Raw genomic sequence first — 22454 nt, forward strand, 5'->3', positions numbered from 1 at the left:
TCTTTAATTGGAAAGAAAGAATTGTGTACTCTAAATTTTTTTTTTAATCAATCGGGTTTTAGACTGACGTAATTTCACACTGGCAATCGCAAGATTGGCAGGCCTGACGGGATGCCTCCTTGCGATATTCATGAACTTGCAGGGAAGCCCATAACCTGAAATGGACCATTTACAATACAATTGTTTACAACACAGTACCAGCTATTTTAATGAACATTCATTAGATGCAAATGATTACAAATGGCATTCACGCCACCAGCCAGAAGGAAGACTGGCCTGCCAGTATCAGAAAGGCAATGTGATTTTACACATGAGTGTTTCCAACATTTTGGCTCTCGTTAGATTCTCCTCTGATCAACAAAACCACCAGGGGCAGGATGGTAGAGTTCTGCCTGATAACTTTTGAAAAGACACTTGAACTTCCAGTTATTAGCTAAATGAATGACATTGCAAGCTTTCATGACTAAAAGTTTTTACTGTAACAAATCATGAAAGACACTATTGAGAAACCATGAGCCTAGCTTGAGCTAGTCGAAAGGAAACTGAAGTGTAACACTCGCAGGGAAAGACAGTTCTGCACTTGGAAGTTAACTAACTGGAAACGTAAAAAGGAAGCAACCCATTGGAAGCTCCATTTTCCAATAATAATAATAATTCCTTTATACTTATCCTCAGCACACTCTCCATGGAATTGCATCTTTATAGAAAATAGTCCACAGTTGCTCCTAGCTTCAACGGGTTGCTTATTTCTTACTTTCTCAGCTGGATAACTTCCAATCCCAGAACTGATTTTCACTGTGAGCGTTCCACTGTAGATATCTTCCTACTAACCCAAGCTAGGTGGACGTTCCAGATTACATTCAATTCTCAGAAACTAGGGGGCAGCAACGTGGTGCAGTGGTTAGCACTGCTGCTTCACGGCGCTGAGGTCCCAGGTTCAATCCTGGCTCTGGGTCACTGTCCATGTGAAGTTTGCACATTCTCCCCGTGTTTGCGTGGGTTTCGCCCCCACAACACAAAAAAGATGTGCAGGTTAGGTGGATTGGCCAAGCTAAATTGCCCCTTAATTGGAAAAAATTAATTGGGTACTCTAGATTTATAAAAAATACATTCTCAGAAACTCAGTCACTTCAATCTGAGTAAGAGTTCCCACCCATGTTCTGTGCGGTCACCAACAGAGTCAGCAGTTGGAGGTTTCCAGCCCTTTTGTTACTGGGATCATCTGGTCCTGTCAAAGTTGGCCCCACCACAAGTCCCTGACAGCAGCATGGGTGAGAAATGTAAATCGACTTCACCGGGACCAGAGGGTCCCGCCTACAGCTGATGGCGAGCCGTCTGTGCCATGGGGAACCCCACCATAGGGAACCTGGGGAATTCCACCCGGCATTTTCTCTACTTCAGGTGCAAGTTTGGCTGCCTTTATCTCTTGCAGTCTGGCTCTGAAATGGCTGTAGTCCATCCAAACAAACCGCTGTCTACTTGTGATATTCATGAACTTGTAGGGAAGCCCGTAACCTGAAATGGACCATTTACAATACAATTGTTTCCGGCACAATACTAACAATAACTGTGTTATTTTGGGAGACTCAAAGTCTACTTGTGTTATAATCAGAGATTGCTGCCATTGCCTCGAAGCATAAATATTTTGTACCTTCACAGTAAAACATTCCAAGCCTTCCTTTGATCCCTAACAATCAAATTAGCCAAGCATGCAATCAGGCAGATTGCAGATCAAGTCACATGATTCCCTTCATTTATCCTTAATTTAAAGACAATCTCAAAATATAGGGAGGTGTGATCTTCCCAAAAGTGAACAAAGTCTCCTCGTGAGCGCGTTTAGCAGCGTGTTTCACTCGCAGTGACCATTCAATACGACTCGCGTTGAATAAAGGGCCTGAATGGGGAATGTACAACCGAAGCCGCACATCGCCCCGTTTTTTACAATGGGGAGCTCCGAACTCCCCATTGTAGCAAGAGATTGGCACTTCATTTTAAATGGCGTCCCAATCTCCGAGACCCCCAAAACAATCCCTGACCTCTCCTCCAGCCCGAATGTAATATGGGAGGGTCCCTGGCACCGAACACAATATGGCCCCTGTCCAAACACCCCTGCCAGGCAACCACGGCCTGATCACATGCGCATAAAAATGCCAGGTTGGCACTGCCAACCTGGCAATGCCCGTGCCAGCTGGAAGTGCAGTACCAGCCTGGCACCGATGCACTGCCAATATGGCACCTTGGCAGTGTCACCTGGGTGCCAGATTTGCATTGTCAAGGTGCTCAGGTGGCACCAGAAGTGCCAGGGCACCACCCTGCCCAAATGGCATGCAGCTGGGGGCCTCCATGAGTGCCGTTCCGTCTGATCCCTGTGGGACCAGTACCAAACGGCACTCATCAGAGGTCTCTGAGGAAAAGGGGTTGAATCCCAAAGCCTCAGGTACCTCGGGAATCTGCACATTAGAGTACGGCTCTGAGAGGATAAATCTGAGACATTTGAGTCCCTAACAAGTGTGTCATCAAAATTCAATAATATACTTCCAATTACAAGGGTCGAAATGCCCTCCATGCCCTTTCGCACTGCCCAAAGGGGTTTCCTGTATGGGCTGCTACTACACCTTTCACCTCCTTGCCCTCATCCATCGCCCGGACACACCTTGGCACCTTGTTGCCGTCCGGCAGCGGATGTCCCTACTAGAGGTCCCTTTACGAAGGCGTCCTGCTCCTAAATCTTGGAGACCTGGGTGGAGGGTTATGCACGCAGCAGTGCCATGCAACCATCGATTGCACCAGTTCATGGACTTCCAAGATGCCTGCCTCTTTTGCAGCTTTGTGGAGTCTGTGGACCATATCTATGTTAAGTGCTTTATGCAGCACCCCCTTTTTACTTATTTATCCAAATTTGTATTGAGGTACTGTTTTCACTTCAGTCCCACGCTCGTGAATGTGCTACTGGGCCCAGCAAAATTTGCTAATAACAGGTCCACGCAGCGAGCAATCGAGGGGGTCATCACCCCGACAGTCGGCCCCTCTTCCACGGCCCGGTGTCCCTGGAGAGGGAGAATGCAGTGTCCACAGGTACCATCGAGGTCTTCCGTATCCGGTGGGCATTGCCGGGTCTGGGGTCTTTCTCACGTCCTGGCGGCCATCAACGTCACGGAAACATTGAATTTATTTGTTTCTGGATCATACCAGGGCTCCACTAGGGACCTGGGTGGCATCTTACAGGCATCCTGCCATCAGTGAATCCATGAGGTAGTGGATGTGCTGTATGCAAGGGCCAGTGACTAGATTAATTTCAAACAGGGCCAGGCAGACATGATGAGAGATTTACGGGTTTTGGACAGATTGCGGGTTTATCACAGGTGCAGGGGCAATTAACAGCACCCAAGTAGCCCTTCCCACCCCATGGTACCAGGGAGTCCCCTACTTCAACAGGAAGGTGGTCCACTCCCTAAATTTGCAGCTGGTCTGTGACCACGAGGTACGAATAATGGATGTGTGTGCCCATTTTCCGGGGAGTGTGCATGACAGTTTCATCCTTGACCAGTCCCAGATGACTGGACTTTTTGAGGGACATCCCAAGCTACAGGGATGGTTCCTTGGGGACAGGAATATCCCCTCAGGTCGCAGCTGATGATGCCAGTGCGGAGGCCGCAGAACACTGTGGAGAACCGATACAATGAGGCATACAATGCCACTCACTCAGTGATCGAGTATTGCATTGGACTTCTGAACATGCGTTTCTGCTGCATAGACATGCCCCGTGGAGCCTTATAGTATACCCCGCAGAGAGTCTCCTGCTTTGTTGTTGTTTGCTGCACTTCCCACAACCTTGCACTGCAATGGGGTGAGGAGCTGCGAGAGCGCGACCTGAAGGTGCAGCGTGTGTTTCCGCACAAGGAGGAAGAGCAGGAGTGCGCCAAGGAGGAGGCTGCTGAGAAGGACAAAGTTGGAGGCCAGGCAGGGGGGGAGGGGACGAGAGATATCCTTGGTGCTTCATGATTGTGTCCACCAGGACATGAGAAAGTTAACGCTCCGGCGGCAGATGCTATTGGAAAGCTCCATGAAAGTGATCCGCGTGCAGTATACGCTGGGGCATCTTTATTACCTACGAGCTCCCGCCATGGCTGTTGTGGCCTCTGGCCACTAATCCTGGTCTTCATCTGAAGCAGGACTAGTTGGGTGGACAACGGAATGCCCCCTCAGGATTTTGTCACCACTCTGCGAGGGGCATGACCACTGACTATTCGGGGAGATGGTTATGGGTAGTTCACGAGTGCCTGCTGACCAGTCAATGGAGGAAGTGATGATAAATCACAGTGAAGATAGGGCTATGAATTTCCTCAGAGGTTCTTTTAATGTCTGACTCCTATCTGTCTAATGCCAGCATGCTGACTCCCCGGCTCATGTCAGAGCCAGGATGAGCTTCTGTTCTGTTCTGATGCTTGGGAGGGCGATTTGTAGTGAGGGTCTAGGAATCCTTACATCATGTGGGTCCAACTATTGTGAATGAAACAGAAGCTTGTAGGGTATGTAGGCCCTACGGGGCCAGATGTGTCCCAATGGTAAGAGACGCCATTGCATTAAGAAGGTACATAAGCTTGTGAAGCCTTAAAGTCGTGAGCATCAATAATATTTAATGCAGCGACAGATCAAAATTAGACAGGATTTATAGTACCTAACTTCACCCTTGCCCACGCCATGCACCTACACTTTCTTAACCTTACATACCGTCCCACTACATCTAGGTGTGGCCCCACGCTGCACATATGAGGCAAGGTGGCATGCTATCTACCATGTCCGGATGCCTGCGATACCTTTGGCAGGAGTCCTCTGGAAGGCCGGGGCAGAGAGGACTCTGACCTGCTTTTGGGTGGCACTGGCGTTGTATGTGTCAAATTGTTCTGTCTGCTGAACCTGAGGGGATCGCTGGAAGGGGGGAGTCAGATGGGCAGGGTATTCCCAGAGATCGAAAAGTTTTGCCATCATCTGGCGTGGCATTCATAGACACATACCTGTGCCTGTACCATGCAGCTGATGCACTCAGTCATGGACCTCATGGACTGACCCATGCTTCGGACATCTCCCACCATGGATCTGACGTCAAGCCCCAGGTTCTGCACTGTGGCTGGCACACTGGCGGTGTTGGCCTTGGGACCTCACATTGCCAGCATCATGTCCTACGAGAGAAGGCTGTGGGACTCCTCCATTCAGCCTTGTAGTCGCAGGAGTGTCACTGACACCGCCTCCTGGAATTCTCAAGCATCTCAAGCAGCTAAGGGATGAATGACACCAGAGGCATGGCACCTTGCTGGGGCACAGCTGTGTCTTAGGATCCTGTTGAGTTCTGACTGTTTTATCCCTGGGACCTTTCTGCCTCCACCTGATGTGCATCAGCAGCAGTATGGTGCTCACCAGAAAGTGACCCAGAAGCCTGCGCGATAAATTCGTCCACCATTGTGTGGTTTTATACTAGTGGAGGGAGTGGGTGACAGCTGTGACGCATCTTCTGTGTCCTCCTCCAACATCTCCTTTCAACTGGTGTGAAGGGTTGGCACTCGAACTCTGGTGATGTTCCTGCAAGGAAAGTGACATGTTATTTAAACATGGCTAGGGCAAAGGTCTGTGACAAACAGAACTCAAGTGAGTTTGGGCCGCCGGATGAGAATGTAGAGACTCCTCGCCTTCCTCTCTCAGGCCCACATCGTTCTCAGCACAGAGAACTCCTGCTTCTTCCCTGTGAGCTCCAGTGCTCTCTCCTCAAAGAGACTGCTTGCTCATGGCAGTTGTGAGCACACTTATCCTGCAGGGAGACAAATGGGGCTGATGTGAGCAGGCTGTCTGCCGGGTGAGAACCCCCGTCCTCTAGTAGAGGGTGCTGGCACTCACCGGCACGGCCGCCATCTCCCAGTCTGGTTTGTGATCTTGTTGGAGGGTCTCCTGCCAGTCTGCAGGTAGATGGTCCACCTTCTCTCCTCCATGGCATCAAACATACAGATGAAGGCCCCCTCCGTAAAGTGGGGATCTGGCTTCTTTGCTGCCATTCTCCTGGCTCGAATGCAAGCAAGTGCTGTGGAACTGTTTAAATGCAGCGTCCCTTGATGGAATTGCTCAGATGACCAGCTCGCGCTAGAGGCAGGTGTTTTTCAAGAGGAAAATTTTGTTTCAAAGTGCCTAAATTTGCAGACCCGATCATGCCAATTGGTCCAGTGGGAATCGCACCAGTTTTCGTGCCGAAAATGACACTTTGCCTAATTTTGGGAAAATTATTGCATTGTATCTCTTTCATTTGATGCAGCACAGAAATGATACAAATGTTGCCTGGCATTTTCTACTCTACAATATGCCGTAGAACAGAAAAAGATGCCCCCTTTAATTAAGCCGATCCGATGGAAATTCCAGTGGGATTGGTGTGCATGTGTAGAGACAACAGACAGAATTAGACTCAGCTGCTATGCCCTCCACATATAAGGAACTTCTAGCACATATTGCCTGAACGCAGCTATGAAGAATTCAGACTGCCAGGAAGAGTCAGCACCTTTGGGAGAGAAGGACAAACTTATAAATGCCTTTCTGGGGCTGAAGTAAAAATGAAGCAACCAATTTTTAAAATGGCGGATGAAGACATTTCATAGCCACCTCAAAACAAATGTTGTATTTTTGCGCTGTAAACACGAGTAAACACTAGTGAGAAACACATCAGTGCAATTAATAAACTTTTTTTACTCCCTCTCTTGTGGATCTTTAAAATTCAGACTGTTTCAGTTACACTTACTGCTCCGGAGGGGGGAGGAGGGGGGACGTGTATTTTTTTGGGGAAATCAGCAGTTTATCCTAACAATGTTGTCGTGTAATCAGCTTCAGAATTCAACCTGGACCATAAAAGCTTTAACACAATGTAAGCACGATGATCAGAAAAAGAAAGATAAGAGGCTGACTCAACTTGTTTGACCACAACAAATTCTATGTTCCATTACGCATCACTGGTCAAGGGTCAGATTTTCACCTTCAGTGAAAGACAATTAACGCTTTAACTTTATGTTCCTCAATACTCTAAGGCCTATGTGTCAAAACATTAACAGGATATCTGGCGTAGGCAGAATGTAGAGTTGAGGCCACAATCAGATCAGTCATAAGACCATAAAACACAGGAGCAGAATTAGGCCAATTGGCCCACGTGTCTGGTCCGCCATTCAATCATGGCTGATATTTTCCCATCCCCCATTCTCCTGCCTTCTCCCCATAACCCCTGATCCCCTTATTAATCAAGAACCTATCTATCTCTGTCTTAAAGACGCTCAGTGAATTGGCCTCCATCGCCTTCTGCGGCAAAGAGTTCCACAGATTCACCACCCTCTGGCTGAAGAAATTCCTCCTCATCTCTGTTTTAAAGGATCGTCCCTTTAATCTGAGATGGTGTCCTCTGGTTCTAGTTTTTCCTACAAGTGGAAACATCCTCTCCACGTCCACTCTATCCAGGCCTTGCAGTATCTTGTACGTTTCAATAAGATCTCCTCTTATCCTTCTAAACTCCAACGAGTACAGACCCAAAGTCCTCAAACGTTCCTCATACAACAACTTCTTCATTCCAGGGATCATTCTTGTGAACCGCCTCTGGACCCTTTCCAAGGCCAGCACATCCTTCCTTAGATATGGGGCCCAAAACTGCTCACAATACTCCAAATGGGGTCTGACCAGACCTTATACAGCCTCAGAAGTACATCCCTGGTCTTGTATTCTAGCCCTCTTTTTAAAAAAATATATTTTTAAATTAAATTTTAGCAAATTTTTAACAAACAGAAAAAAGAAAAACATAAAAACACAGATCAACATCATACACTTATATCGCGAATTCCCCCAATGTACAAATCCCCCCATGAATCAATAATAAACACATACCCGAAACACCCTCCTCCCCCCCTCTCCCCTCCCCCCCTGGGTTGCTGCTGCTGCTGACCACCTCCTAACATTCCGCTAGAAAGTCTAGGAACGGTTGCCACCGCCTGAAGGACCCTTGCACAGACCCTCACAAGGCAAACTTTACCCTCTCCAATTTTATTTTATTTAACAAACAATTTTATTGAGGTATTTTTGGCATTGTAAACAGTTACAGATAACAGAAATGTGAAAACATCAAAAAAGAACCAATACTTCAAATCAGACTGCACATACGCGCTCCTCTCCCATAGACACTACCTGCCTAGTTATCCCTCCTCCTCTACTCTAATCTCCCCCCTCCCCCCTCTTCCTCCCCCCCGCCACCCCCTGCTGACGTTCACTCTCCTGCGAAGAAGTCGATGAATGGTTGCCACCTTCGGGCGAACCCCAGTACAGATCCCCTCAAGGCGAACTTAATTTTTTCCATACCCAGAAAACTTGACATGTCCGAAATCCATAGTTCGGTCTTCGGGGGTTTGGAGTCCCTCCATGCCAGCAGTATCCGCCGCCGGGCTATTAGGGAAGCAAAGGCCAGAACATCTGCCTCTTTCTCCCCCTGGACTCCCAGGTCTTCCGAAACCCCGAAAATTGCCACCCTTGGACTCATCACCACCCTTGTTTTCAGCACCCGGGACATGACCCCCGCAAATCCCTCCCAGTACTCCCTAAGCTTAGGACATGCCCAAAACATGTGAACATGGTTCGCTGGTCCTCCCGCGCATCTAGCGCACTTGTCCTCTACCCCAAAGACTTTGCTCATCCGAGCTACCGTCATGTGGGTCCGGTGAACGACCTTAAATTTAATCAGGCCGAGCCTGGCACATGTTGTGGTTGAGTTTACCCTACTCAGGGCTTCCGCCCACCACCCACAGCCCATCTTCCATCTCCCCGCCAAGCTCCTCCTCCCATTTGAGTTTCAGTTCCTCCGCCTGGGACTCTTCCCCCTTCACGAGCACCTTGTAGATATCCGAGACTCTACCCTCTCCTCCTTCTCCTCTAGAGACTATTCTGTCCTGGATCCCTATTGGCGGGAGGCGTGGGAAGGATGGGACCTGTCTGTGTACAAAGTCCCGCATCTGTAAGTACCAAAAGTTATTTCCCCTTTCCAGCCCAAATTCCTCCTCCAAGCCCCTCAAACTCGCAAAGCTCCCCTCCAGGAACATATCGCCCACCCTCCCCACCCCCGCCCACCGCCATGTTCGCAAGCCTCCATCCATGTTCCCAGGGGCGAATCGATGGTTATCACATATTGGAGCCCAGACAGACGCACCCACCTCCCCTACATGCCTCCTCCACTGGCCCCATATCCACAGAGCCGCCCCCACTACCGGGCTGGTAGAGTACCTGGCCGGTGACAGCGGTAGGGGAGCCGTGACCAGGGCTGCCAAACTGATGCCCCTGCACGAAGCCGCCTCCTCTCGCTCCCAGATAGACCCTGTACCCACCATCCACTTCCTTATCATGGCTATGTTAGCCGCCCAGTAGTAGTTGATCAGACTCGGCAATGCCAGTCCCCCTCGCTGCAGCTCCTTTCAAGCATCGCCTTCTTCACCCGCGGGGATTTTCCCGCCATGACAAAGCTCATGATGATTTTGCCAGTCCTTTTGAAGAAGGACCGTGGGATAAAGATCGGGAGGCACTGGAAGATGAACAGAAATCTACGGAGGATTGTCATCTTTACAGTCTGCACCCTCCCCGCCAGTGACAGCGGGTGTGCATCCCATCTTTGACACTCCCTCTTCATTTGTTCCACCACTCTACTCAAATTTAACTTATGCAACCTGCCCCAGTCTCGTGCCACCTGTATCCCCAAGTACCGGATACTTTCCTCCACCAGCCTAAATGGCAGCTCCTTCAGTCTATTCTCCTGGCCCCTTGCCTGCACCACAAACATCTCACTCTTGGCCATATTTAATTTGTACCCTGAAAACCGGCCGAACTTCCTCAATGTTTCCAGTATATTTTCCATCTCGGCCAGTGGGTCTGACACGTACAGGAGCAGGTCGTCCGCATAGAGAGAGACCCTATGTTCCATCCCCCCCTAGTCATTCCCTTCCACCCCTTCGCAGCTCGCAATCACCAACGGCTCTATGGCCAGCGAGAACAGCAACGGGGAGAGTGGGCACCCCTGTCTGGTCCCGCGATGTAGTCTGAAATTATCTGACATTATCCTGTTTTGGGGCTTGGTACAATAGTCTGACCCAATTAACCACTCCCTCCCCGAACCCAAACTATCCAAGCACCTCCCACAAATAGCCCCACTCCACCCGGCCGAAGGCCTTCTCAGCGTCCATTGCCACCACTACCTCCTTGCCCGTCGGAGGCATCATGATCACATTAAGCAATCTTCTCAAGTTAGCTGTCAGCTGCCTGCCTTTCACAAACCCTGTCTGATTGTCCCCAATCACCTCCGGTACGCAGTCCTCCATTCTAATCGCCAGGATCTTGGCCAGGAGCATGGCATCCATATTGATCAGGGAGATTGGCCTGTATGACCCGCAGGATTCCGGGTCATTGTCCCGCTTCAATATCAGCGAGATGGTGGTATTCTATCCCTCTTGACATGAATGTTAACATTGCATTTGCCTTCTTAACTGCCGACTGAACCTGCACATTAACCTTAAGAGAATCGTGAACAAGGACACCCAAATCCTTTGTGTTTCTGCTTTCTGAAGCATTTCCCATTTAGAAAATAGTCTATGCCTAGATTCCTCCTTCCAAAGTACATAACCTCACAGTTTTCCACATTGTGTTTCATTTGCCACTTCATTGCCCACTCTCCTAGCTTGTCAAAGTCCTTCTGCAGCCCCCTTGCTTCCTCAATACTACCTGTCCCTTTACAGATCTTTGTATCATCTGCAAACTTAGCAACAGTGCCTTCAGTACCTTCCAGATCATTAATGTATATTGTAAAAAGTTGTGGTCCCAGCACAGAACCCTGAGGCACACCACTAGTCACCGGTTGTCATCCTGAAAAAGACCCCTTTATCCCCACTCTTTGCCTTCTGTCAGTCAGCAAATCCTCTATCCAGTAGTGGGAAGTTGTGCGTGGAGTCCGAGGAGATAGCAGAGGTGCTAAATGAATATTTTTCGTCAGTATTCACTCAGGAAAAAGACAATGTTGTCAAGGAAAATACTGAGATTCAGGCTACTAGACTAGAAGGGCTTGAGGTTCATAAACAAACCTGTTGGACTTTAACCTGGTGTTGTAAGTCTTCGTACTTTGATCTTTAAGTCATCTTTGTCTACAGGAATAGTGCCAGAAGGCTGGAGAATAGCAAATGTTGTCCCCTTGTTCAAGAAGGGGAGTAGAGACAACCCCGGTAACTATAGACCAGTGAGCCTTACTTCTGTCGTGGGCAAAGTATTGGAAAGGTTTATAAGAGATAGGATGTATAATCATCTGGAAAGGAATAATTTTTACATTGCCAACCTAGCCAGCATCCTCGAAACATAATTCGTGGCGCTCGTTCCCTCCACTCCTTCCGGCAGATGCACAATCCGCAAATTCTGTCGTCTGGACCTGTAATCCAGCTCCTCCACCAACAACGACTTGCATAGATTCATAGGTGTACAAGGTGATGAGAGGCATGGATAGAGTGGATAGCCAGAGACTTTTCCCCAGGGTGGAAATGGCTGTCATGAGGGGACAGAATTTTAAGGTGATTGGAGGAAGGTATAGGGGAGATGTCAGAGGTAGGTTCTTTACACAGAGTGGTGGGTGTGTGGAATGCACTGCCAGCAGAGGTGGTGGAGTCATAGTCATTAGGGACATTTAAGTGACTCTGAGACAGGCACATGGACAGCAGTAAATTGAAGGGGTGTAGGTTAGGTTGATCTTAGATAGGATAAATGGTCGGCACAACATCGTGGGCTGAAGGGCCTGTACTGTGCTGTACTGTTCTATGTTCTAGATCTCCCAGGATCTCCACATCCACCTCCAAAGACACAATCCGGTCATTTTGGTCAGACACCACCTGCTGGATTTTCAGCTGTCGGGATTCTCTGTTGCGCCGGCAACCTGGGGATTTCCCGACAGTGTGGGGCTGCCCACAATGGGAAACCCCATTGGCCGGCTAGCGAGTGGGAGAATCCCGCCCATATTTTTCAGCTCCCAGATCGTCGCCCCCTGCGCTTTGAGGCACTTTTCCACCACATCCAGAGACCCGTGAAGAGGTGCCACTGCCCCCTCAATCACCTTCGACCAGTCAGTCTGCATTTCCTTCCTCTGTTATCGGAATTCCTCCTTGATGAAGCTCATCAATTGCTCCATCTTGGGCTTTCCCACTGACGACAACCCTTCCCCCTCCACCATTTTCACAATTGGTGCAGCACCACGAGCCTCCTCCCACACCTTAGCTAGGTCCCAGACTGTCTTCTGCTGGTTCTGATAGCCAGTAAATGTGCCAGTCCAGGGAAGAACTTCTTCCCCTACACTTTCCACTCCACCCTTCTGCCAAATCTGCCTGAAACATGGATGAAAATGGCCAAAACCAACACCTGCGAGCCAGAGCCGCCCTGTGTGCGACCTTTCACTCCATGGCAGCCACCGAAAGTCCCGCTTATCGGCTCCACTGCTGATTTTTCCCACTGTATTTAATGAAATTGAGTTTTTTTAAAATGCCCCGCCAGCAACCTCGAGCTTCAAAAGATCGAGGCGCCGTTTTTAAATGGCACCCAATCTAACAAAAATAAAAATAAAAACAAGGATCCTCCCATGGTGCCAAGGAACCTACTCCCCCCGTCCCCCCAAGACATAGAGAACACCACGTTCCCATGGACACAGGTAACCCCCCCACCCCTCCTGACAACCACCCCCCACCCACCCACTGACCTACCCAAAAAAAGCCCGTCCTGCACTCCCCCTGGCATTACTGCACCTGGGCACTGCCATAGTACTGCCTGGCATGTGATCTTCTCTACACTGGGGGCTGTACTTAACTGTCCAATGGTGGTGACTGTTTGCCATGTTCCCATTTTACAAAACCTGTTGTAAACCCTGCCAACTAACATCACGTGGATGGGGGGGAGAAACCTTACCTGGGGGGATGATACTGCTGGAAGCCCACTAAGTATATGGTCATACATGGCAGTGGGGTTCCCAACCTTTCATGACGCAAATCCCATTACATCATTGGTGGGAGAGTGGCGACAATCGAGAGGGGAAATCCCACAGGCATGAGAGTCTAATTTTGGAACTCCCCCTCGATTCTCCACCCGCACCGTCATTCCCACCTGCCAAAAACAGGGGTGAAAAATTCCCTCTTCTATCTCTGCAGCTATCTCTTTTAGAGCCCTAGCTTTTAGTCCCTTGAATTTCTCCAATACCTTTTCTCTGCTGATATTATCTTATTTTTCTCTCTTTTTTGGACAGATTCAAAGTATTTGTTCAATTCCTCTGCTATTTCATCATTCTTCATGATAATTTCTCCTGTCTCTGCTTCTAAGGGATGAACATTTATTTTAGCTACTTACTTACTTATTGTAGCCATCTAACAGCTCTTACAATCTGTTTTCAAATTTCTGTTTTTTCCCTTTTCATCAAATTTTTGGTGGTCCAATGCTGGTTTCTAAAACATTCGCAATCCTCAGGCTTGCTACTGTTCTTTGCAACATGATGAGCACCTTCCTTTACTCTCATACTGTCCCTACCCTCTTGAGTGAGATACAGTTTGCTCTTCCTTGCTGACTTTTTGTTTTTCAATGGAATGAATTTTTCTTGAACATTTTGAATTGTTTCTTTAAATATTTCCCACTGTTCATTTACACTATTTACCCAATGAGCCCCCAATAGCTCTCCCCTGATCCCTATGTAATTGGCTTTGATTAAGTTTAAGATTCTTGTTTGTCATTTTCAAATTTAAAATGGAATTCAATGGTATTGTGATCACTATTTCCCAGTGGGCCTTTTAATATGGCATTACTAATTAACCCAGCCTCATTACACAATACTAGATCTAAGGTAGCATTATCCCTTGTCAATACCAGTGCATTGCTTCAGGAAATTGTCACACAAGAGATTCTACAATGCAGTTTCCTGTTCCTGCCTTTTGCAATAATGTAAACCTCTCCTTTTAATCAAATACTATCACTAACTTCCTGAGTGACACATGGATGGATCTTCTGTTTTTGTTTTTCTATTGATTGTATTTTTGTTGGACATTTTGAATAGTTTCCTTAAATGTTTCCCGCTTAATTTGCAGCCATATCTTTTAGTCTATTTTCCCAATTTGTCTCAGTCAGTTCTCCCCTCATACCGATGAGATTGGCTTTGTTTAAGTTTATAATTCTTGTTTGTTATTCGAGTATGTCACTTTCAAATTTAACCTAGAATTCAGTGAAATTAGGATCACCATTTCCCAGTGGATCCTTTGCTACGACATTACTAATTAGCCCTGATTCATTATACAAAACCAGATCTAAGATAGTTTTAGTTTTATTCTTAGTTGATTCCAATCTTTATTGGACCAAGAAACTGTCACAAAATCATTCGACAAATTCATCTTAGACCACTCTTGCCAATTTCATTATCCCAGTCTATGTGAAGATTAAGTTCCCCTTCATTATTACATTGCGCTTGTTACAAGCTCTAGTATTTTCTCATTCAATGCTCTCTCCTCTCCAACAGTATAACTGTTGTTAGGGGGCCTTTAAACTACACCAACCAGCATTTTCTGACTCTTGCTATTCCTTATGTCCACCCATACTGATTCTAATTCATAATCTTCTGAGACCAGCAGCGGAATTCTCCGTCAGCGGGATCCTGCGGCCCGCGGGTTTTCGGACAGCTTGAGGTGGCCACGGAGAATCCTTCTGCCGGCGGCGGCACACCGTGCAGGACAACGCGTCTGGCGGACCAGAAAATCCTGCCCAAGATCTTGGACTGGATTCTCCAGTGGTGGGATTCTCCGTTGCACTGGCAGCGCACTCATGCCCAGGGATTTCCTGACAACCTGGGGCTGCCCACAATGGGAAACCCCTTTTGCCGGCTGGTGGGACGGAGAATCATGCTGCCGGTGGGGGCGCGCTGCACCAGTTTTCTGGTGCGGCGGGATGGAGAATCCTGCCCCCCTTCTTTCTAATGCCCTCATGGTGCATTGGAATGAATGTTTAAGGGAGGTTTATTTGTAGACGGCAACAAGCTAATGTTGATTAAGAGAGTCAGAGCTGGATTAAGAATTCTGTGGGCATCAAGAACATTCAAGGGCCCTTCACATAAGACCCTCAGCCTCACCACCCAACGATCCATGAGAATACATATGTGTAATAAAATATATGAAGATTATCATAGAATCATAGAATTTACAGTGCAGAAGGAGGCCATTCGACCCATCGAGTCTGCACCGGCTCTTGGAAAGAGCACCCTACCCAAGGTCCACACCTCCACCCGATCCCCATAACCCAGTAACCCCACCCTACACTAAGGGCACTTTTGGACACTATGGGCAATTTAGCATGGCCAATCCACCTAACCTGCACATCTTTGGACTGTGGGAGGAAACCGGAGCACCCGGAGGAAACCCACGCAGACACGGGGAGGATGTGCAGACTCCGCACAGACAGTGACCCAAGCCGGAATCGAACCTGGGACCCTGGATCTGTGAAGCATTTGTGCTATCCACAATGCTACTGTGCTGCTTGTAAAATATTTTCAGACTGAATTACTGATAAAGCACAGCTTATCATATTTATTACATTGAAATGACAACTGCCATCTCAAATTAACTGAATCTACTTGCCATCATATATTTATTTTCACTCCTTTATTTAAAATAAAACATTTTTTTGGAGGCTGGAATGGCAACAAACTATTGGAGAGAGTTTACTCCCAGTTTGGTGGTCCATAATTCATTTTAAAAAGAACAATTTTAACCCGTAATAGGTGGGAGAGTGTTTGGAGGGGAGAGTAAAATATCACAAGCGGGCCACCCAATCCTGATCCACCCCATTTTGGCCCCTTTCAATCTTTAAGTTCAGAAACCAAGCCACAGAGAAGGCTCCCACAAAAGGCAAGTAGGGACCTAATGAACATGCATAAATGACACTATAAGGAGCTGCTGGCTCCCCAAAGCAAGTGGCTCTTTCAACATACCTCTGGGTCAGGTGGAGAAGGAATTGTCCCACTAGGCCTCTCAAGGAAACCTTCCCTCCCCCCCCTCCCCCCCAAGCCTTCCCTACTCCTCATTGCTGCCTGGAGCTGGTACTCCCTTCGCCATGGGAAGAGTTTGCGCCTCCCGGTACCAGTACTCCTACCCACCAGTCAGGCTGTTAATGTGGCCAGCTGCCAGGCACCTAGAGACAGTCCTAAAATATGCTAATGAGGGTCATCCATTAAGACCAGCAGGGTCTCCACATCCTCACTGCATCCCTGTAAACATCGAGGGAAATAGTCTGACAATAAAAACAGGATCGGTAGTGAAATCTGCAGATGCAAGTCAGCACCCAATTTCACTGCAAACATGCTGCAAACCATTCAAATACATTGAGAGAAACAGAACAAGAGAGTGAAAAATAAAGTCGACCTTTCATCAGAGAAATATTGCAATCCAATATGAGGCACATACCTTATCCTAGACTCACTATAGTGTGCAACATGGGAAAGCCTCTAAAAGGCTTTTCTAAAAGTACAAAGCTACTCACAGACTACACAACTGGATGATGTGTAAGAAACAGCATGTCACTCACTGGGGGTCTTTTCCACTCCAGCTTAAAGGGCATATCCTTGGTGCAAAAAAGTGAGGAGTCGTTGGCAGGGAATTCCTCATCTTCAAACAAGACACCTTTTCTTAGACACTCTTCCTTCAGCTGGTGGAAGACTTCACTCTTGACAGAGATAACATCCTTGTTGCGACTGATGATAGGATACAGGGCAGCTTTGCCAGCCAGTTCAGATCGGCTCTGGACAGGGGTTAATTCCTGCACTGAGTTGATGACATGAGGCATGGTGACAATCACACGGTTTCACAACAATGGAGGAAAAGAATCTATAAATAGGAGAAAAAAATACAGACCACTGAAGCAGGAAGGAAATTGCATTCGGTTTCATAAAAGAGGAAAATAGATTGGCTATTTGCTTTTGCAGCTTTTAAATGCAATCAAAACATTTTAATCAGTCTCTTTCAGGACAGATACCCACCAAGAATGCATAAACTATTTGATAGACTGATCCACTAAATACCACGTTTGAATGGCACCAGGGACTTTTAACAAGCGATGGATTCAGGTTCCTCACAAGACTCAAGGTTGTTTTGTATGATCACAGTAAAACTTCCTCACAGTTTTCTGTTCAATAATTAAAATAAAAATCCCCAAAAACTTCCGATGGTTGAGCAATAAATTAGTTGAATCTTCCTGACTTGATCCTTGTCTTTCTCTCTCTCGCTCTCTTTCTCTCGCTCTCTCTTGGGCTTCCCAGCTGTTCTGGTTTCCTTGCAGAAGTGAAGCCAGCAAGATTAAACTCTAAAAATAAACTTAGGGAGGCTGGGCCTTGTGGCCACTCAATTTGTTTCTGTAAGCTCCTTACCCAGGATCATGTAAACTGAGACAGATCTGCGTTCATTGAGAAAGATTTTTCTGTTTTTCTCAAATTTTCTTCCTCCTTCTCAAGGTGCTGTGGTTACAATATACCAGCAACTAGCAGCCACTCAGCACATGCAAGGCTTGGTTAGGAAACCTTACATTTAATCAATAATTGTGCTAAATGGTGAGGTGGATGAGAGAGTGGGTGGAATTTACTGGTACCGCCAGTGGTGGGCATCGCGGTTGGTGGGACTGGAAAATTTGGAGTATAGCCAAAAGTCAGCATCCTGCCATGGCATGGCAATTTTCCAGTCTCGAATTTCTTGGCAGGTTGGGTTGCCCGCCATGCCATGTTGAGAACTGATTTGCATATCTTTGCATCTCATTAGTGCGCATCAAAAACCCAGTTCTTCAACATCATGCCCCCACTCCATCGTGAAACACAACCAGATATAACAGATGTGCACCTGGTGAACTGCACTTCACTCGCGACTTTGAGGTTTGCGCGAGCAGCGGTTGCCTTCCAGTCACTGCACTGTGCTCACGACTACTCCACTCCATGCCAGGGCTGCTCAGGAGTTAAAGGAGCACCGGAGAGAAGGGTGTACAGAGACACATGACTAAGGAATGTGTTACAACAGCACAGGATGGATGGGGTTACATCTAAGGCTTCCTTGGGCAATGCACAGCGTGTAGTCGGAGCCAGAAAGCAGACACAATCCAGGGGCATTGCACACAATGCTACAAGGCTGTGCCTGCCTTGCACATCCTGGTCCTAGTCCAGGGAGGGGAAGGGCCTGTGTGGATTGTGTCAGATGCACAACATGGTGTTCAGGGCATGGTCAGTTTCTCACACATTTTCACATTTTGGTCTTAGGGCTGCTGGCTTGGTCCTGGACTACAGATGGAAGAGTCAAAGTCAGGGGAGGCATCTTCCGCCCGTAAATAAGGAACTGGGAACTAAGAGGGGTCACTCGATGAGTCTCATGTGTGGGGGTCTCGGTAGGTCACTGTGCATAGGGACTGAAGATGAGAAAGAGCAGATTGACATGAAACATTGGGACCTCAACAGAAAATGGTTCAGTGGGAGGACAGTGTTATAACCTGCCTGATTACTACTGGCTGGGGGCTATTGCCTATCCCACAATCCTTAGCGAGTATGAGCTCCCCCAATGAGGGGGGCGTAGAAATCATTAGCAGAGTCACCTGCGTAAATAGAGTTTGCCAGTGTGGAACCAGCTAGAGAGGAGAGAGCAGTGGCAGAGTACTGTTGCTGTTGTATATATGTAATTGTAAATAAACTTGTTTCTTTTGGTGATACAAACTAGTGCTGGATTCTTCGTGGCCCTCACAAAACTGGCGACGAGGGTTACAGTGGATAGCTGTCTATGCTGCTGAAACCATCTCTCTGGACTTTTGTTGGATACAGGTTGGAAGTTTTTTTTCTGTTACACCATGCCTCTTTATGGACGTTTGGATGTCTTTGATGCCGCATTGGAAAGTTGGAACCAGTACGTGCAATGGATGCATTACTATTTCTGGGTGAATAACATCACCGAAAACAAGCGCCAGGTGGTCATTTTGCTCCACCCGCCTGTGGCACGAATACGTTTGAGGTGATTAGGATCCTTACATACACAGTTGCGCCGGACAGCAAGATGTTTGATGAACTTGTGACCTTGGTGGGGCAACATTTTAACCCAACCCCGCCCACGATAGTCCAGCTCCCAGGCGAGTTGCGGGCATTTTCATCCAAGCTGTCAGAATTTAGCGTGTAAGACAGTATTCTCTTGTGGGGGACGCATGTGGTTGTCCCGGAAAAAGGACAGGAGCTGATACTAAAGGACTTGCACAATGGGCATCTGGGTGTGACCAAAATGAAAATGTTGGCCCAGAGTTATGACTGGTGGCCAGGCCTCGACACCGACATTGAGAAGGTGGCCCAAAACTGCTCCATTTGCCAGGAGCATCAGAAGCTTCCGCCGGCCACGCCCCTACATCACTGGGAATGGCAAGGGTGACCTGGGGCGCGCTTGCATGCGGATTTCGCCGCTCCTTTGCAAGGATCCATGTTCCTTTTATTAATCGATGCCCAATTTAAATGGCTAGAGGTGCATAAGATGGTAGGCACAATGTCCTGCGCAACGATCGAGAAGATGCGTTTGTCTTTCAGTACACATGGCCTCCCCGAGGTGTTCGTCACGGACAACGGCACTCCTTTCAAGATGGAGGAGTTTGCAAGGTTCATGAAGATGAACGGCATACACCATATCCACACTGCTCCATACCACCCGGCTTCCAATGGGTTGGCGGAGCGCGCAGTGCAGACGTTCAAACGGGGCCTAAAGAAATAGTCTTCCGGGTCTATGGACACTAGACTAGCTCATTTTTTGTTTTCGTATAGGACCACTCCACATGCGGTGACTGGGGTAGCTCTCGCGGAACTCCTAATCGGCTGGAGACTTCACACTCGCCTTAGCATGGTTTTCCCGGACATTGGCGCAAATGTACGCCGCACTCAAGAATGGCAGGGACATGCCCTTTCTCAGCATCGGCCGATTCGGCAGTTTGCGCCTAGTGACCCGGTGTTCAATCAAAATTTTGCTGGTGGTGCCCAGTGGGTTCCTGGCGTTATCTTCCGATGAACAGGTCCGATCTCTTACCAGGTGTAAGCCCAGGGTCATCACCAACGCAAGCATTTACACCACGTTCGGTCCAGAAGGCCGCCTCTTCCAAAGATTCCCCGCTCCCAGAGGGCATTTCTACAACCGCAGAGACCAGATACAGTGGAGGATCATCCTCACGATCTTCCTCTGTTGTTGCACTCAAAACCTGTGCAGGTCGTTGCAGAACCAGGGGCTGGTTTAGTACAGGGCTAAAGAGCTGGCTTTTAAAGCAGACCAAGGCAGGCCAGCAGCACGGTTCAATTCCCGGCACCAGCCTCCCCGAACAGGCGCCGGAATGTGGCGACTAGGGGCTTTTCACAGTAACTTCATTTGAAGCCTACTTGTGACAAAAAGCGATTTTCATTTCATTTCATTTTCAACCGCGTGGAGTTAGGGACGCCGAGATGACTGAGGCTTTGGACTCCGACTCCAAGATGGAGATACAGAACGGCTCCAAAGAGAAGTCCTCGGTCCCACGGTCCGTGGATGTACAACCGTTACGCCGTTCATCGCGGAAGTGCCGTTACCCTTCTCGTTACACGTCGTCTGATCCAGCACCTCGTGCAAATGGTGTTCAGCCTGCGACAAACGGGTCCGACGCCCTCCTTCGCCAGGGTCTTCGGTGGATTCCTCGGACTTTGGGGGGGAGGGATGTTATAACCTGCCTGATTACTACTGGCTGGGGACTATTGCCTACCCCACAATCCTTAGTGAGTATGAGCTCCCCCAATGAGGAGGGCAGAGAAATCATTAGCAGAGTCACCTGCATAAATAGAGCTGGTCAGTGTGGAACCAGCTGGAGAGGAAAGAGCAGGGGTGAAGTACTGCTACTGTTGTATATATGTAATTATAAATAAAGTTATTTATTTCGATTCTACAAACTCGTGCTGGATTTTTCGTGGCCCTCACAAAAATCAGTTACATCTACCACAATTCCAATGGTTCCCTGATTAAAGAGGGAGTCAGGAGAGTGATTGGAGGGAGAGAAACTTACACATGATGCTCTTCCAGAACAATAGGAGGAACCTGATGGTCACCAAAACAGGTTCGAAGTTTGTCTCATAATAGAAGTGGAGCAGCACCATTTCAACAGCCGATGGAATGACATAGTTGAAAAACAACTTTGGAGGGGCAGCACAGCGGCACAGTGGTTAGCACTGCTGCCTCACAGAGCTGAGGACCTGGGTTCGATCCCGGCCCTGGGTCACTGTCCATGTGGAGTTTGTATTCTCCCCATGTCTGCATGGGTCTCACCCTCACAACCCAAAATATGTGCAGGGTAGATGAATTTGCCATGCTAAATTGGCCCTTAATTGGAAAAAAAGAATTGGCTATTCTAAATTTACTAAAAAAAAAGAAGATAACAACCTTGGAAACAACTCGTCAGAGGAGGGGGTCTGAAAGCTTGTGGGAGGAGTTGACAACCGGACTTTTGGGCCGATTGAAGGGCCACCCTACTAATTTCCACGTTAAGACATGGAGAGCAAGGCTCAGCTGAAACACGTTAGGAATACTCAAATGCAAACGGAACGATTTGGACGCTCAGGGTGCACATTCTTTATTTTTTGAAAATATTTTATTTTATTTTTAACATTTTAAATATACAATACAATAGGGCAGCACGGTGGTGCAGTGGTTAGCACTGCTGCCTCACGGCACTGAGGTCCCAGGGGCGATCCCGGCCCTGGGTCACTGTCTGTGTGGAGTTTGCACATTCTCCCCGTGTTTGCGTGGGTTTCACCCCCACAACCCAAAGATGTTCAGGGTGAGTCGATTGGCCACGCTAAATTGCCCCTTTGTTGAAAAAATGAATTGGGTACTCTAAATTTATTTTTTAAAAATATACAACACAACACAGTAAAACAACAACAAAAAAACCCACAAACACCCCACCCCCCTATACTTCAATACCCCAGTAACTCAGAGCAACCCCCACCCCTCTCAGCAGCTGACAGTAACCAGCTCCTTAAAGAGCAAGATAAACAGGCCCCATCTCTTGTGGAACCCTTCACTCGCCCCCCTCAAAATGAACTTAACCTTCTCCAAGTACAGGAACTCCATCAAGTCCCCCGCCATACTGAGGCACATTTCCTGAGCAGGCCCAATATACCCCCCACCATAGAACTGGGTTGGAGATGTACAACAACAAATCATCAGCATACAAAGGCACCCTATGCTCCACACACACTCTCACTATCCCCCTCCACTTATTTGAGCACTTCAGTGCAATGGCAAAGGGCTCCATCGCCAGTGCAAACAGGAGGGGGGATATTGGGCACCCCTGCCTCGTTCCCTTATGTAATCGAAAGTATCCCAAATTCACCTCATTTG

The 22454-nt window shown here is 47.9% G+C and overlaps 1 protein-coding gene across 3 annotated transcripts in view; it reads right to left on the reverse strand.

Moving 5' to 3' along the window:
- Positions 1-17334, reverse strand: part of LOC140398211 (calpain-3-like) — a 216282-nt gene extending 198948 nt beyond the window's left edge. Inside the window, exons 1-2 of one of the 3 annotated variants that reach the window (XM_072486655.1) lie at positions 17075-17334; positions 16624-16922 (exon numbers count right to left, since the gene is read on the reverse strand). In XM_072486655.1, coding sequence (XP_072342756.1) covers positions 16624-16881 — 258 coding nt within the window. In that variant the 5' untranslated portion in view covers positions 16882-16922; positions 17075-17334. The remainder of the gene's footprint in view (positions 1-16623; positions 16923-17074) is intronic. The other 2 variants (XM_072486601.1, XM_072486618.1) reach the window with 2 other exon arrangements.
- Positions 17335-22454: the final 5120 nt, after the last annotated feature.

Source organism: Scyliorhinus torazame, chromosome 2 (assembly GCF_047496885.1).
Source record: "Scyliorhinus torazame isolate Kashiwa2021f chromosome 2, sScyTor2.1, whole genome shotgun sequence".
NCBI classification, from domain to species: domain Eukaryota; kingdom Metazoa; phylum Chordata; class Chondrichthyes; order Carcharhiniformes; family Scyliorhinidae; genus Scyliorhinus; species Scyliorhinus torazame.